Genomic DNA, 12,573 nt, shown 5'->3' on the forward strand with positions numbered 1-12,573 from the left:
TAATATAAACGGCTATTATATAATCAGTCGATATTACTAAGAATCACAATGATATATTTAACATAGGTTATATGACTACAACCATATTAGTGAATGGACTTATATGGTTGCCATAGGCCGATATATATATGGAATTAATATAAACGGTTATTATTTAAACGGTTGATATTACTAAGAATCACAACGATATAATTAGCATAGGTTATATGACTACAACCGTATTAGTGAATGGATTTATATGGTTGCTATATGCCAATATGTATGAAATTAATATAAGTGTCGATATTACTAAGAATCACACAGATATAATTACCATAGGTTATATGACTTCAACCATATTAGTGAATGGACTTATATGGTTGCTATAGGCCAATATATATGAAATTAAAATATATGGCTATTATATAAACGGTCGATATTACTAAGAATCACAACGATATAATTAGCATAGGTTATATGATTACAACCATATTAGTGAATGGACTTATATGGTTGTTATAGGCCGATATGTATGAAATTAATATAAACGGCTATTATATAAACGGTCGATATTACCAAGAATCACAACGATATAATCTTCCCAAGGCTTATGATCTTCCTATCCGTATAAATTTTATTTAAAAATAAAATAAATACGTAATAGTATAGGTATACATATGAAGTTGGTTGATCTTCCCATGAGAGAATGATGATTTATGGGACCAATGTTTTGGGATAATAAATATTTATTAACTAATTTTGGAGGGAAAAATGGCCATTAAGCCAAATGTGAAATAAAGGGCTTTAGTGGTATTTCACCAGTGTGGTCATTTTTGGGCCACGCTTAGTTTGGCCGAATAGCAGCTCTCATTAAAATATAATACTAGACAATCACACTGAATGTGTGAGCTTTCTTCCCACAGTATATATATACTAACTTAAATTTATGATTTTATTAAATATTTATATTCTGTCAACATTATCCACCACGTTAAAATTTGTTAGAAATGAACATCTTCACATCGAAAGAAGGCCATACATTTATGAAAGCCAAGATTAAAGGTCCTTGAAATGTGTTCCGAACAGTGTAAATTTTACGCAAAATATGAAACTAATGCAAGGAGATACAATAATGGAAAGCCTTCTAAATAAAAATTATTAATTAGGATATCTTTATCTTGAAAAAAATTAATTTTTCTATTTTTAAAAATAAGTTAGAATTTGTAGCTACTCCCCAATAAAAGAAAAACTACTTATAATGCTCGAGCATTTTAGCCAACACCTCAAATCTCTAAAAAGGTAGTACACTATAGTTTTTTTTTTTGAAGAAAAAGTGTTTTTACCTTCCAAAAAGGAAGAAGTTGATGCATCACCATTTGTTTCGATTTTGCACTTGGACGCGATGAGACCTTTCTGAGCATTGAATCGCTTATATACAATCACAATATTACTATTAACACAAAACATGAAATACAGCTATAACTATAGTGGTAACAAACAATGGTACTTTAGCAAAGATTATACATGTAGAAGCAGCAACGTAAAAATAATGATGACTTTCTCATCCCAATACTGAACTCCCGTTTGGCCATAGATTTTGGCAAAAAAATTTAAAAAAGAAAATCAAAAATATTATTTGTTCATGGAATATGATCGGTTTTTGAAAAAAAATTAATTCAAGTTCCCAAAATCTAATTTAGGATAATTTCTGGGAGAATTTTTTTCTTCCGCTCACAAAAAACTTTAACTTTTTTTAAAAATAAAATGCATGTTCAAGCACAATTTCAACTTTCAAAAATTATTATTTTACACAATTTGAAAAAACTCTTTTTTCAAGTTTCAACCAAATCTATGTTCAAAACGCTAGCAAAGAGTAAGAGGAAAACAAACGGAATTGCTTGGCCAAACAGGCTCCTAATCATTGATTTCATCATATTCCCGTCAGCACTTATCCACCACCTTGGAATTGTTTGAAAAGAACATATTCACATTGAAATGAGATCATACATTTATGATAGCCAACAATAAAGGTCCTTGAAATGTGTTCCGTAAATTTTTGCCAAAATATGCAAACAAATGCAAGGAAATAAACCACACTACTGTTTTCTTTCACCAAGAAAAATCAGTTAATGATCTATAGTGGGTGATAATATGTAACATATACCTCCCATTATCTCAATGCTCAAACCGAGGAAGGACGAAAAGATGCCTCATTATGAGACTCCCACTTGCATGAGACATGAATGAGTTACAGTAACCCTCGGGCAAATCTCTTCCTATATAAACCTCATTGCCCTTCAATCTTCAAACCACAGCAAAACAGAAAACAATTCCTATCTTTTCCTCTTGGCTTATAACTATCAGTGTAAAATGCCGACCACCATGGAAGATGTCACAGCAAAGACTGGGGCAATTGAAATTGACCCCAAGAGTGGTCTTGCTTTAAAACCAACAATGGAGAAGGGGAAGGTGAGCGAAGGTGAAGCAAAGATTACAGAAACAGCAGAAGAGAAGCCAAATTGTACGAATGAGGCCAAAACTGAAGAGGAAAAGAAGGAGAAGAGTGGTCAGGAGAAAGAAGCAACTGTAAAGGAGGAGGAAGTTCCAGTTGAGGTTGAACCTAAAACTGGAGTCTCTTTTCCTGTCAAACTTGAAGATGGGATGCAGTTGAAAGCTGTAGGTTTAAGGAAGAAGAGCATGCTTGGCATGGGCCTTAAAATTTATGGCTTTGGTAATACTCCATTTAAACTATCTTCTTTACACAAACATACAAATAGGGATCATACTGCACTTTGATTAAAGTTGTAACCTAGATCAAGCTCATTCTAATAGGGGACAGCAACACAAACTGGCCTCCGCAAAACTAACCACTCCTGATTATTTGACTGCAGGAATATATGCAGACAATGAGAAATTAAAGGACCTTATGCAGTCCAAGATTGGGAAAGCACCATCAAAACCAACAAAGGAAATGTACCAAATGGTGATTGATAGTGATTTTGGGATGATTGTGCGGTTGGTAATTGTTTTCTCTAACCTAACCATAAACATGGTAAGAAAGAACTTTGACGAAGGCCTAGGAGCTGCCATAAAGAAACTCACTGGTGGGAAGAACGAAGAGCTCACAAAGAAGTACATACAACCATTTTAAATGCTAATCATTTCTAATCAGCCTTAACACACAATGCTTTTTTGAATAGGAAAACTTGAATGCTTAAACTCTAATATCGTGTTTTAATATTAGGATCATGGGTGAAGCATCTGATGACATAAAGCTGACTTCTGGTTCTGTAATTGAGATTTCAAGGCTTCCGGGATATGTTCTTCAGACCAAAGGTAAAATCTACCACAAAATTCAATCTTGTCAAGTTCATGCCATCAAGTTGAATTGCTAACTTCATTAAACCTTAACTTTCACTAAATGCAGTAAAGGGTGAAATTGTGAGCAAGGTGGAAAGTGAACTACTCTGCCGGGCCTTCATCTACATGTATTTAGGTGACGATCCCTTTGACAAAGAAGCCAAGGAGAAGTTCGGGGCATCCATGGTCTCTATGTTCTAAGTTGTGGTTTTCCAGCAATTTCTAGGTTGTTAAAGAATAAGGTGGTCTATTTGAACTGATGAATAATTGCTCAATAAAGGAATGATTAAAACACGGTTGATTTTCATAAGTATTTTGTAAGTTCTAATACGCAAGCTTCAACACCCCCCCCCCCCCTCCAAACAAAACCCATGTTACGTCTCTCAACTCGTACGCTATGTAAGCGTGCACTGTGTATTTACATTTAGATGTTATATTCTGTTGTTCAAATTATTCATCCATCGAACTTTTGCAACGCCAAGAAGAAATTTCTTGGCTCAGGAAAGTTTATGCTATGAAAAACTGAAAACATACAAGATATCTCACAGTCTGAAAAAAGAAACAGAGAAAGCTCAGTGAACCACCTGCAGCTAAAAATATGTGCTTATAGAATAGATCCAGTAATGTTAGATTTAACCCTCCAGAAACTGACAAACCAAACATGAATAGGAGTTTGTGGAACAGTAAAACAGCGCGCGTAGTATACAAAAATAGACTCGTAGAAATAGCACCTCAATCACACCATGGATGAGATCAGGCAAGGCCATAAAGAACTTTCCTAGGGTCCAATTGCCCACTGCAGTAACTTGAAGATACAGTAGAGAGCTCTTGCCGCCCCTTCCACTCCTCAGAGGGCTTTAAGACAATCGGAGTTTCAACAGCAGCTGAATCCACGCATAGCATTTTTTTGTAATCTTCATCACCTAAATCAGGGAGAGACTTGGCTTTTTTGTCCCAAGGATTCCAAACAACTGCATATCACATCCAAATTGTACTTCAAAATATTCAATGCAGATTGGGAACAAAAGAGATCCAGATCAAAAGAAAAAAAGGTAAAAATATACCAGCATCTAGCATGCCTTCTTTCTGAATGACATAGGTTCTCTTCTTCTCATGGTCTATTATCGCAATTTTCTTTGGTGTGCTCAGATATACCCTGTCAATCTAACAAAAAGAAAAGGTCTAGATCAACATAATAATAAGGAGAAATCAAGTACTCCTCTTTTCAATGAATTATGAAAAAATCCAAAAAACAAGCATACTGAATTGATGGAAGGGAAGATCCTCTGGCACCTAGTGGTCCTGAGTTCAAATGAGGTGTCTATCCTCTGTTAAATACGGAGAACAGCCTAACATAGTAATGTTACCTCACTATCAAAGGTAATTGCATCTGCCTGCTCTGTGTATCTTTCTCTCAGCTGCAAATTATCGAAGTAGTCAAGCGTCTCCAAGCCCTCCACACGCACTTCACTGCAAATCAAACTGCATCATGCAACCTATCTGAAAAGGATAGTTACGTATCTAGCAAATTTCAGCTATAAAGAGAAAAAATTAAGAGAAAGCTCATGATTGAATGAGCAAGATACAATAAATTATAGGTCTGAATTAATTGCAAGAAACCGTAAAAGGGGGACAATAATAGCTATTACAAATTCCAACGTGTTAGCACTACTTCGCGGAAAAATAACTAGCAAACCACATCTCAAAAGAAAAAAAACTAGCGAACCATCAAGGCAAACCTGATATCAGAAACAGATAAATAGTTACGCAGAGAGATCGTGAATGAGAATGGCTTGTTATCTATATTTCTCACACGAGGGATCAAAGTCAGCTTGCCAGCAGTGAGAGAGACACGTAGCCGCACCTCAAACCTGCCAAACAAGAACAGGGTTTTACCTTTGTAGATCTTGATAAAATTGTTGAATTGGGAATGTGTGTATTACTATAGGCTAATAGAAGTGCAAAACCATGTATACTCCCCACCTATGTGGCCAAGTTTTCAGATCCTCCTCTGTGGATTTCAAGATGAGATCCACAGTTGACTGACTGTTTGCTGCAGGTAGAGGAGAAGGAGAATCATCCAAGGACCACACTCTGTTTCTTGCAAAACCATGTCGCTCTAAAGAACCAAAACTTCCAAACTACAGTACACATTCATAGTTAAGATGCAAAGCTAAACAAGGAAGAACCCTAAAAATGCTAGTTCAGTTAGTGGGCCAACCTGTGGAAAGCTGATAGGTATTCCGCCTCTGATGGCTTTAGGAGGTTTCCACAGGGTCTGTAAGACAGTGCAAGAACCCATAGTCAGGACAATAATAAGACAAAAGTGCTACAGATGTATCTAGCAGGCAATGTAGATGATTGAACAATATCCTAAAGTCAATATCCTGAGTGTGAGCTGTATCATCAACCATACAAGCAGATCAAGTTATCATCAACCATACAAGCAGATCAAGTTATGTGAGGTATCTAGGAAATTTTACATATTTGAAACCTGAAGAAGTTTCCTTACACCACAATCACATTTATGTTACACGAGCAAAATGAACTATACTCAACGTTCCATGCTTTGCTGATTTTGAATTAAACTCGACATTCCTTGAGAGATTTGAATTATCTAGGCAATTGAATAGCATTACTACCCGCAACGACTCATAAGAGGATAAAATTTTATGGACTGTAGAGAAGAGCTAGACAATTTTTTTTTTGAGAAGGTAAAGTTTACACAGGAGCTATACATATTTTATCTTCAGACGTTGGCCACCTGCTCAGTGATGCACATCATAGATAAAACACTGATCAGCCCTTCTAACCTGCGAATCCTAGTGGAAGGTGTCGCAAAATTGCATAAAGGAAAAGCCCTCTCATAACACTTGTAGCCCGTTAGATGTGAGTCCTACTTGATATGTGTAAAAGTGAATCTCATGATATAGGAACTAATCAAATATTGGTCATCGTACTGAACAATGCTGGAGAGGCCAGTGTAATTAGTTGGTTCCAGAAGTATGGTAGACCAAGTGAAGACACAAGTAACAAAAGCAATTCAATCTTTTACTAAATGTAAGCACCTATGAGATGCTAAGGCTGGAAAAGAACAATGGCGTCATCTTGTGCCTTTTCAGAGATTTCTCGAAGGAGAAAGCACTTTTCAACTTTGTTTTTTAAACTCCAATTTATATTGTGATCCTAATTCCAAACCTTTGGGGGTTTTAAATTTTTTGATTCATAAATTGATCTTAATTCAAATTTGGTGCCCCATATCGTCAAATATCGAGTCAAGACTGAAGAGGATCCAGCTGAAGATGCAAATCCTTTTTTTTTTATGTAAATGTCCAAAACTGTGAACTTCCAGATGAGACAAATAGCCACTTCATGTTCACAAAGATGCAGGATGAACAGGATTATGAATGGAACCGTTGCATTGACACGTTAAAAGTTGATAACATTAAGTCGCAAAAGCTTTGTGCAGTGGCGGAGGGAGGGCTTTTGCTAAGGGGGTTCAAAAAAGGATTAAGTTAAAAAATTTAATGAGATTGTAGCTAGTGGGAATTGAACCAATGACCTCATAATGGTTTTGAACCCCCTTGACCACTAAGCCATGCTTTTGGACCGTGTTAAGGGGATTCAAAACATAATATATAGAGGTAAATTCACATTTTGCCTTATATACACAGTGTAATTTTTTGGCGAAGGGGGTTCGGGTGAAAACCCTTGCGCCCCCCTAAATCCGCCACTGGCTTTGTGCCTGCATGCATGTCATGCAACATATTGCTATCCAAACAGTAGCAGAAAACAGAGTCGATTACTAAAAGTATATAAAGGAAGGTCATTTTAGACCTTATTAATCCTGAAAAGCAGTTCTTCTCTTCGCTCATTCTTCCAAGAAACAACCTGTCCACCATGTAAAAGCACCTGCAGCAGAGAATATGTACTAGAATTAAGTGAAATGAAGGAAAAGATATCTCCAACCCATAAAGCTCATCATCATTGTAGTGCTACAACATTTACTTCATGCATTTGGATCTTTCCCTTCAGGGGTTAATACAGGATCCTCTGTTTACCAATTTAAAAAGACAGCACATCATCTCTAAGTTAAATGGACAGCGCAGAGCTTTCCATTGGTACAATGGAAAGCCTAGGATATCACCATCTCGTTTGTTTTCCCAAAAGCATTGAGCTACATAGTTTGACTACAAAACAGCTACTCTCTAAAGACTAAACTTCAAGGCTAGACCATATATAAGAAAGACTAAACCATTAGCATGACGACGAAAAAAGATCAACAGGAATTGAAAGTTTAGAGGCCGAAACAGTCGTTGAGATAAAAATGAACTAAATAGGAAAAAAGGAAAAGAAAAGCTGCGGAAAAAAATTCCTTTCTGATTTGTTATCTTCCATTAACTATTTCAACTTCTCATGAGCAACACACTGCGCTTATACAGACTAGCTTCAACAAAAAGAGTCCATCTCTTATATTAATTGTTTCATTTAATATTCTCAATCGACAGGTTGCTCCCTATCCAAACTATGTGGTTTCGAGAACTTCTGGAAAACGTTCGAGATAGGAATAATAAAGCCATGATTCATCAATGAGCTGATATTTTACTTTTGAAAGGCAAGCATTCCAAATACCAAAAACAAATTAATTAACGAACTACAAATGCTAAGTTGAAATACATAATTCACTTAGATGGAGATGAGATTTAGGATTACTGATTTATGGAGAAACCGAAACACTTTCACCAACAGGCTTCAACTAAAGTAAATCTCGAGATATTAAACCTAATATAATCCACAAGTATGATCAATAATTTTTTGATTAAGGTGGTGTTCAGGCCAGCTCGACTATTCCACCGGCTACCAGCTACTCCCGCGAGCACAAGTACTGGGTAACTAACTCTACTAATCAAAGTTTAGGTAGATTGGAATAAATCACCTAGTACTTCTTGACTCTGTTGGGATTCTGAGACCTTATGATTCTCCTTCCACTTCATTTACCAACAGATAACCAAGGAATGATCAAACTAAAGGAAAGTTTCTAGCATTCATTATACTTTAAAAATGTAAAAATGGGTGCACCTCAGGAACTAAAACAAGCATGTACAAAAAACCCAAAAAAAGGGAACTTAATCACAATTATACAGCAGAAATAGTCGGAATTATAGGAGAAAACATTTAAAGTCCTTCATTAGTTAAATATAAAGCAAAATTAATCACAATTATCCCGCAAAAATATTACGAAAAAGGAAAACAGAATTTAGAAAACCTCAGCAGTTGATCCAGTAGGCTCCGACAATACGATTCGCGAAGGCGATCCATCGGCGTCGTGAATTATGTTCGACGACATAGTTTTTTTTTTCGTTTTTCGAATACTGATCAAAATCTACAAGCAAGTAGTTTATAATAATTAAGCACAATCAGAAAGGACGAAACAGAAGAAGACAAAAGATACAGAAAAAGGAAGAAATGAGAAAAGTAAACCTGAAAACGCAAAGTGTGATGCGATAAACAAAGAATATTGTGAATAATTGGCTGGCAGAAACTGAACCGCTAAAACAGAAAGGATGAATTATATTAGTAGGAAATCAAAAGATTAAACTTACATTTTTTGAAACGATTTAGTGTTGTTTATTGTGTAGAACAGGCCACCAACTTCTGCTTCATGAGAAATCCATGTCGTACATTAGCGTTTTTTGTACGACTTTATATTTTTATAATAAATTGACCGAGAAAGAGAAAGACGAGGGGGGCATGGGTGGGGGTGGGTGTGGACGCGTAGTGGGCGACGGGAGGGACCAAAGAAATTCTGATTCTGAGATTTCTTTATTTTTATTTTATTTTTATTGTTAGAAAATAGGATGAATTGAGGGTTAACGAATTTAATATTCGATAATATATAGTTTATTATGGTCGTGCATTTTTTGGGGCTTTGGAATATAAGGTTTCATGCTTCTTCTTTTTTTCTACTTTTTGAACCAAGTTAAAAGGAGGATATTTAGAATATTACGTGCATAATTACAAATAAGTTTGATAAAAACTACAAATTCTATAAAGATATCAAAATACATATTTGAAAAAGAGTAGGAAAAATGTAATATCTCTCTAAATTTTTTACACTATATTAAATCACAAAGGCCCATCGTTCCCCTTTTTTACCTTTAAAAATATAATTCACATCAGACAAAGCAGTCATTTCACTAATATTTAGGAATTTAAAATAAATCATAACTTTATTTAATAAATATTCCCTAATTTGAACTATATAAGAAGTCCTAATATTTAGGACTTTAAGTTCAAATACGCTTTGCTTTCTATAAATCATTTATCTTTTAAATTAATGAGCTTTAATTTACACATAATTTTAAATTTTGAGAATATTGCTATTTGTGTATTTGTTCTTATTTTATTTTTTTAGAGTTAGAACGATTGTGTTCTATAATTAGGTATCGCAACTAATTTGTTTAGTGATTCAATTATCATGAACCTATACATAAGAGTTAGGACAAGGTAAACTATGGTCTGTCACTTTAGTCAAAAGATTTTTATGATCCTTTGGTTAAAAAAAATAGTGCTTTAAATTTTTAGATCTTTTAAACTATTAGTATTTCTTTCCAATACTTTATTTCACAAAACAGGGGATTACAACTTAGATCTACTTATTCTATTTTCTTTGGAATATGATTTCTTGTGCTTAAGCTTTTTTCCAATATTTAGAAGTTTAAATCAACTAAATTGTATGCATTAAATTCTTCATTATCTGAATATATAAATGATTCTCATATTAAATACCTTGTGTAAGAATTTTCTTATTTGTATTATGTAATATAATTTCTTTTGCAAAAAGTAGAATAATCTAAAATTAAATGGCAAAGTCCACAAAGAATAAGTGAGAACTAACTCTTATTAAAGTCGGTAATATTAGGTAACACTCCTTCAATAGTTAAGGATATTTAAGTTCTTAGACTCTAAGTCTTTTGCTTTGTAAATATATACGATATCTAAATTTCAGTATTGCAAGGTGTTCTAACTCATATCAATTAAGGATCTTATTAGTTTTTTTTTTCCCTATATTTTATAACTATAATTACTAATAGTTATACCAGTTCAAATGGCTAGCCACCTAAATAGAGTCGATATTGTCACGACCCTAAAACCGACTCGGTCGTGATGGCGCCTATCGTGAAACTAGGCCAGCCGACACAATTCTCGAATTCAACCAGTATTCATTAAAAGTCATTTTTAAGCCATTAATTAATCAATAATCTCATAATGTAAGTCTAAATGAACAGTGCGGAATAAATACACAAGCCGGACATCGGGGTGTCACAAGTCACGAGCATCTACTAAGGTCTGAACACAACGAAGAGTCTGAAAATAAACTATAACAGGCTAAGGAAGATAAGAGGACAGAGCAGAGCTGTGAACGCCGGGTAGCTACCTTGCTAACTCCGATGACTCTGCCACTGAGCAATCAACACCCACTACCAGGTTCAGAAATGCCTGAATCTGCACACAAGGTGCAGGGAGTAACGTGAGTACGCCAACTCAGTAAGTAATAAACGTAAATGAAAGCTGAGCAGTAAGAAAACACGTAAGCCACGTCATAACGCTACAGCAAATACAGTACATTTCCAAAACAGTACAAAAATCATTTATTTCGTAAATCAAACTAAGTTTCAGTAAAAACCCTTTCTTTTTTTTAAAAAAAAACATCTTCCAATAGTTTTAAACGAGTGATAAAAACAGTGAGTAAAAATGATAGAAACATAAACAACCCCTCAGGCAAAACATGTATCATAAACCGCCCCTCGGGCATAATATCATCAGAACCAGCCCCTCGGGATACCTCACAATCACTCGTACTCTGCCCCTCGAGCATAACATGAATCAAGAACAGCCCCCCGGGCAACAACATGAAACAACAACAGCCCCTCGGGCTACATCACATCACTCACACTGGGTACCCGCGCTCATTGGGGGTATACAGACTCTTGGAGGGGCTCCTACAGCCCAAGCGCTACAACAAGTCATCTCGTGGCATAATTAAACAGGCCCTCGGCCTCATAACAAGCCACCTCGTGGCGTAACAAATCAGGCCCTCGGCCTCACTCAGTCAGAAATCTCTCAAGCCACTCGGGCAACAGTATAACATGATGCTCAGCCCAAAATATCATTTAAAATATCAAAAACGGAGTAAATATGGCTGAGTTATGAAAATAGTAGAATACAGCATGACTGAGTACAAATATGAAATCAAAACAGTGAGGAACAATAGTAAAAATCCCCTAAGGGTCGAAAACAGTTGGCACGAGGCCCAAATATGGCATTCAGCCCAAAACATGATAATATTTTCCAAAACACAATGATATCAAACAGTTTTCAATCAAATACGCGATTTAATAGTCATATGGGACGGACCAAGTCACAATCCCTAACGGCGCACGATCCCATGCTCGTCATCTAACGTGTGCGTCACCTCAAAGTAGCACAACGATGAGAAATCCGGGTTTCATACCCTCAGGGGAACATTTACAATCATTACTTACCTCAATCCGGTCCAAACTCTAGCCCGCGATGCCTTTGCCTCTCGACTCGAGCTCCGGATGCTCCAAATCTAACCAAAGACAGTACCATACCATCAAAATATGCTAAGGGAATAAAGCCCACTCAAAAATAACCAATTTACACCAAAAATCTCGAAATTGGTCAAACCCGACCCCCGGCCCACGTCCGAAACCTGACCAAAGTCTCAAAATCCGACAACCCATTCAATTACGAGACTACCCATACTAGTTTCACTCAATTCTAACTCCGAATCGGCTTTCAAATCCCAAAAATTCATTTTATGAAGTTCCACAATTTTTTTTTTCCAAATTTTCATCCCAAATTTCTACTCAAATGATAAATCCAACGTTAGAATCATGTATTTTAGCCAAAATTGAGTTAGAATCACTTACCCCAATGGTTTTCTTGAAAATCCCTCGAAAAGTCTCCAAAGCCCGAGCTCTCTAGGTCAAAATATGAAATAAAACCCCAAATCTCGTATTTATAGTGCACCTCTCGGATTCCCATTACCGCTGACCGCAGTAAAACCACCATTGTCGCGCTTTTGGTGGCTGCACAGACAGGCCTTAGTATTTTGGCCATAACTTTCTTTACAGATGCCCAAATTATGATTTTTTTACCTTTCTGGGAACTAGACACGAAGGGCTACAACTTTTTCTTTTGAATCAT

At 35.8% G+C, this 12,573-nt stretch overlaps 2 protein-coding genes across 2 annotated transcripts; one reads left to right on the forward strand and one right to left on the reverse strand.

Moving 5' to 3' along the window:
* On the forward strand, positions 1,972-4,109 carry LOC109211478 (fatty-acid-binding protein 1-like). The gene is made up of 4 exons (XM_019375025.1): positions 1,972-2,710; positions 2,871-3,111; positions 3,224-3,315; positions 3,407-4,109. Exons 1-4 carry the CDS (start codon positions 2,350-2,352, stop codon positions 3,538-3,540), a joined length of 828 nt encoding a protein of 275 aa, XP_019230570.1. The 5' UTR covers positions 1,972-2,349; the 3' UTR covers positions 3,541-4,109.
* LOC109211487 (putative glucose-6-phosphate 1-epimerase) lies at positions 4,285-9,050 on the reverse strand (the record flags this gene model as incomplete). Its single annotated transcript, XM_019375029.1, is given in 9 exon segments — positions 4,285-4,310; positions 4,404-4,503; positions 4,707-4,809; positions 5,079-5,210; positions 5,323-5,480; positions 5,561-5,617; positions 7,177-7,251; positions 8,606-8,722; positions 8,943-9,050. Coding segments are annotated over 8 exon segments (732 nt in total), but the record flags the coding sequence as incomplete, so codon positions are not given.

The sequence above is a fragment of the Nicotiana attenuata genome, chromosome 2 (assembly GCF_001879085.1).
Source record: "Nicotiana attenuata strain UT chromosome 2, NIATTr2, whole genome shotgun sequence".
NCBI lineage: Eukaryota > Viridiplantae > Streptophyta > Magnoliopsida > Solanales > Solanaceae > Nicotiana > Nicotiana attenuata.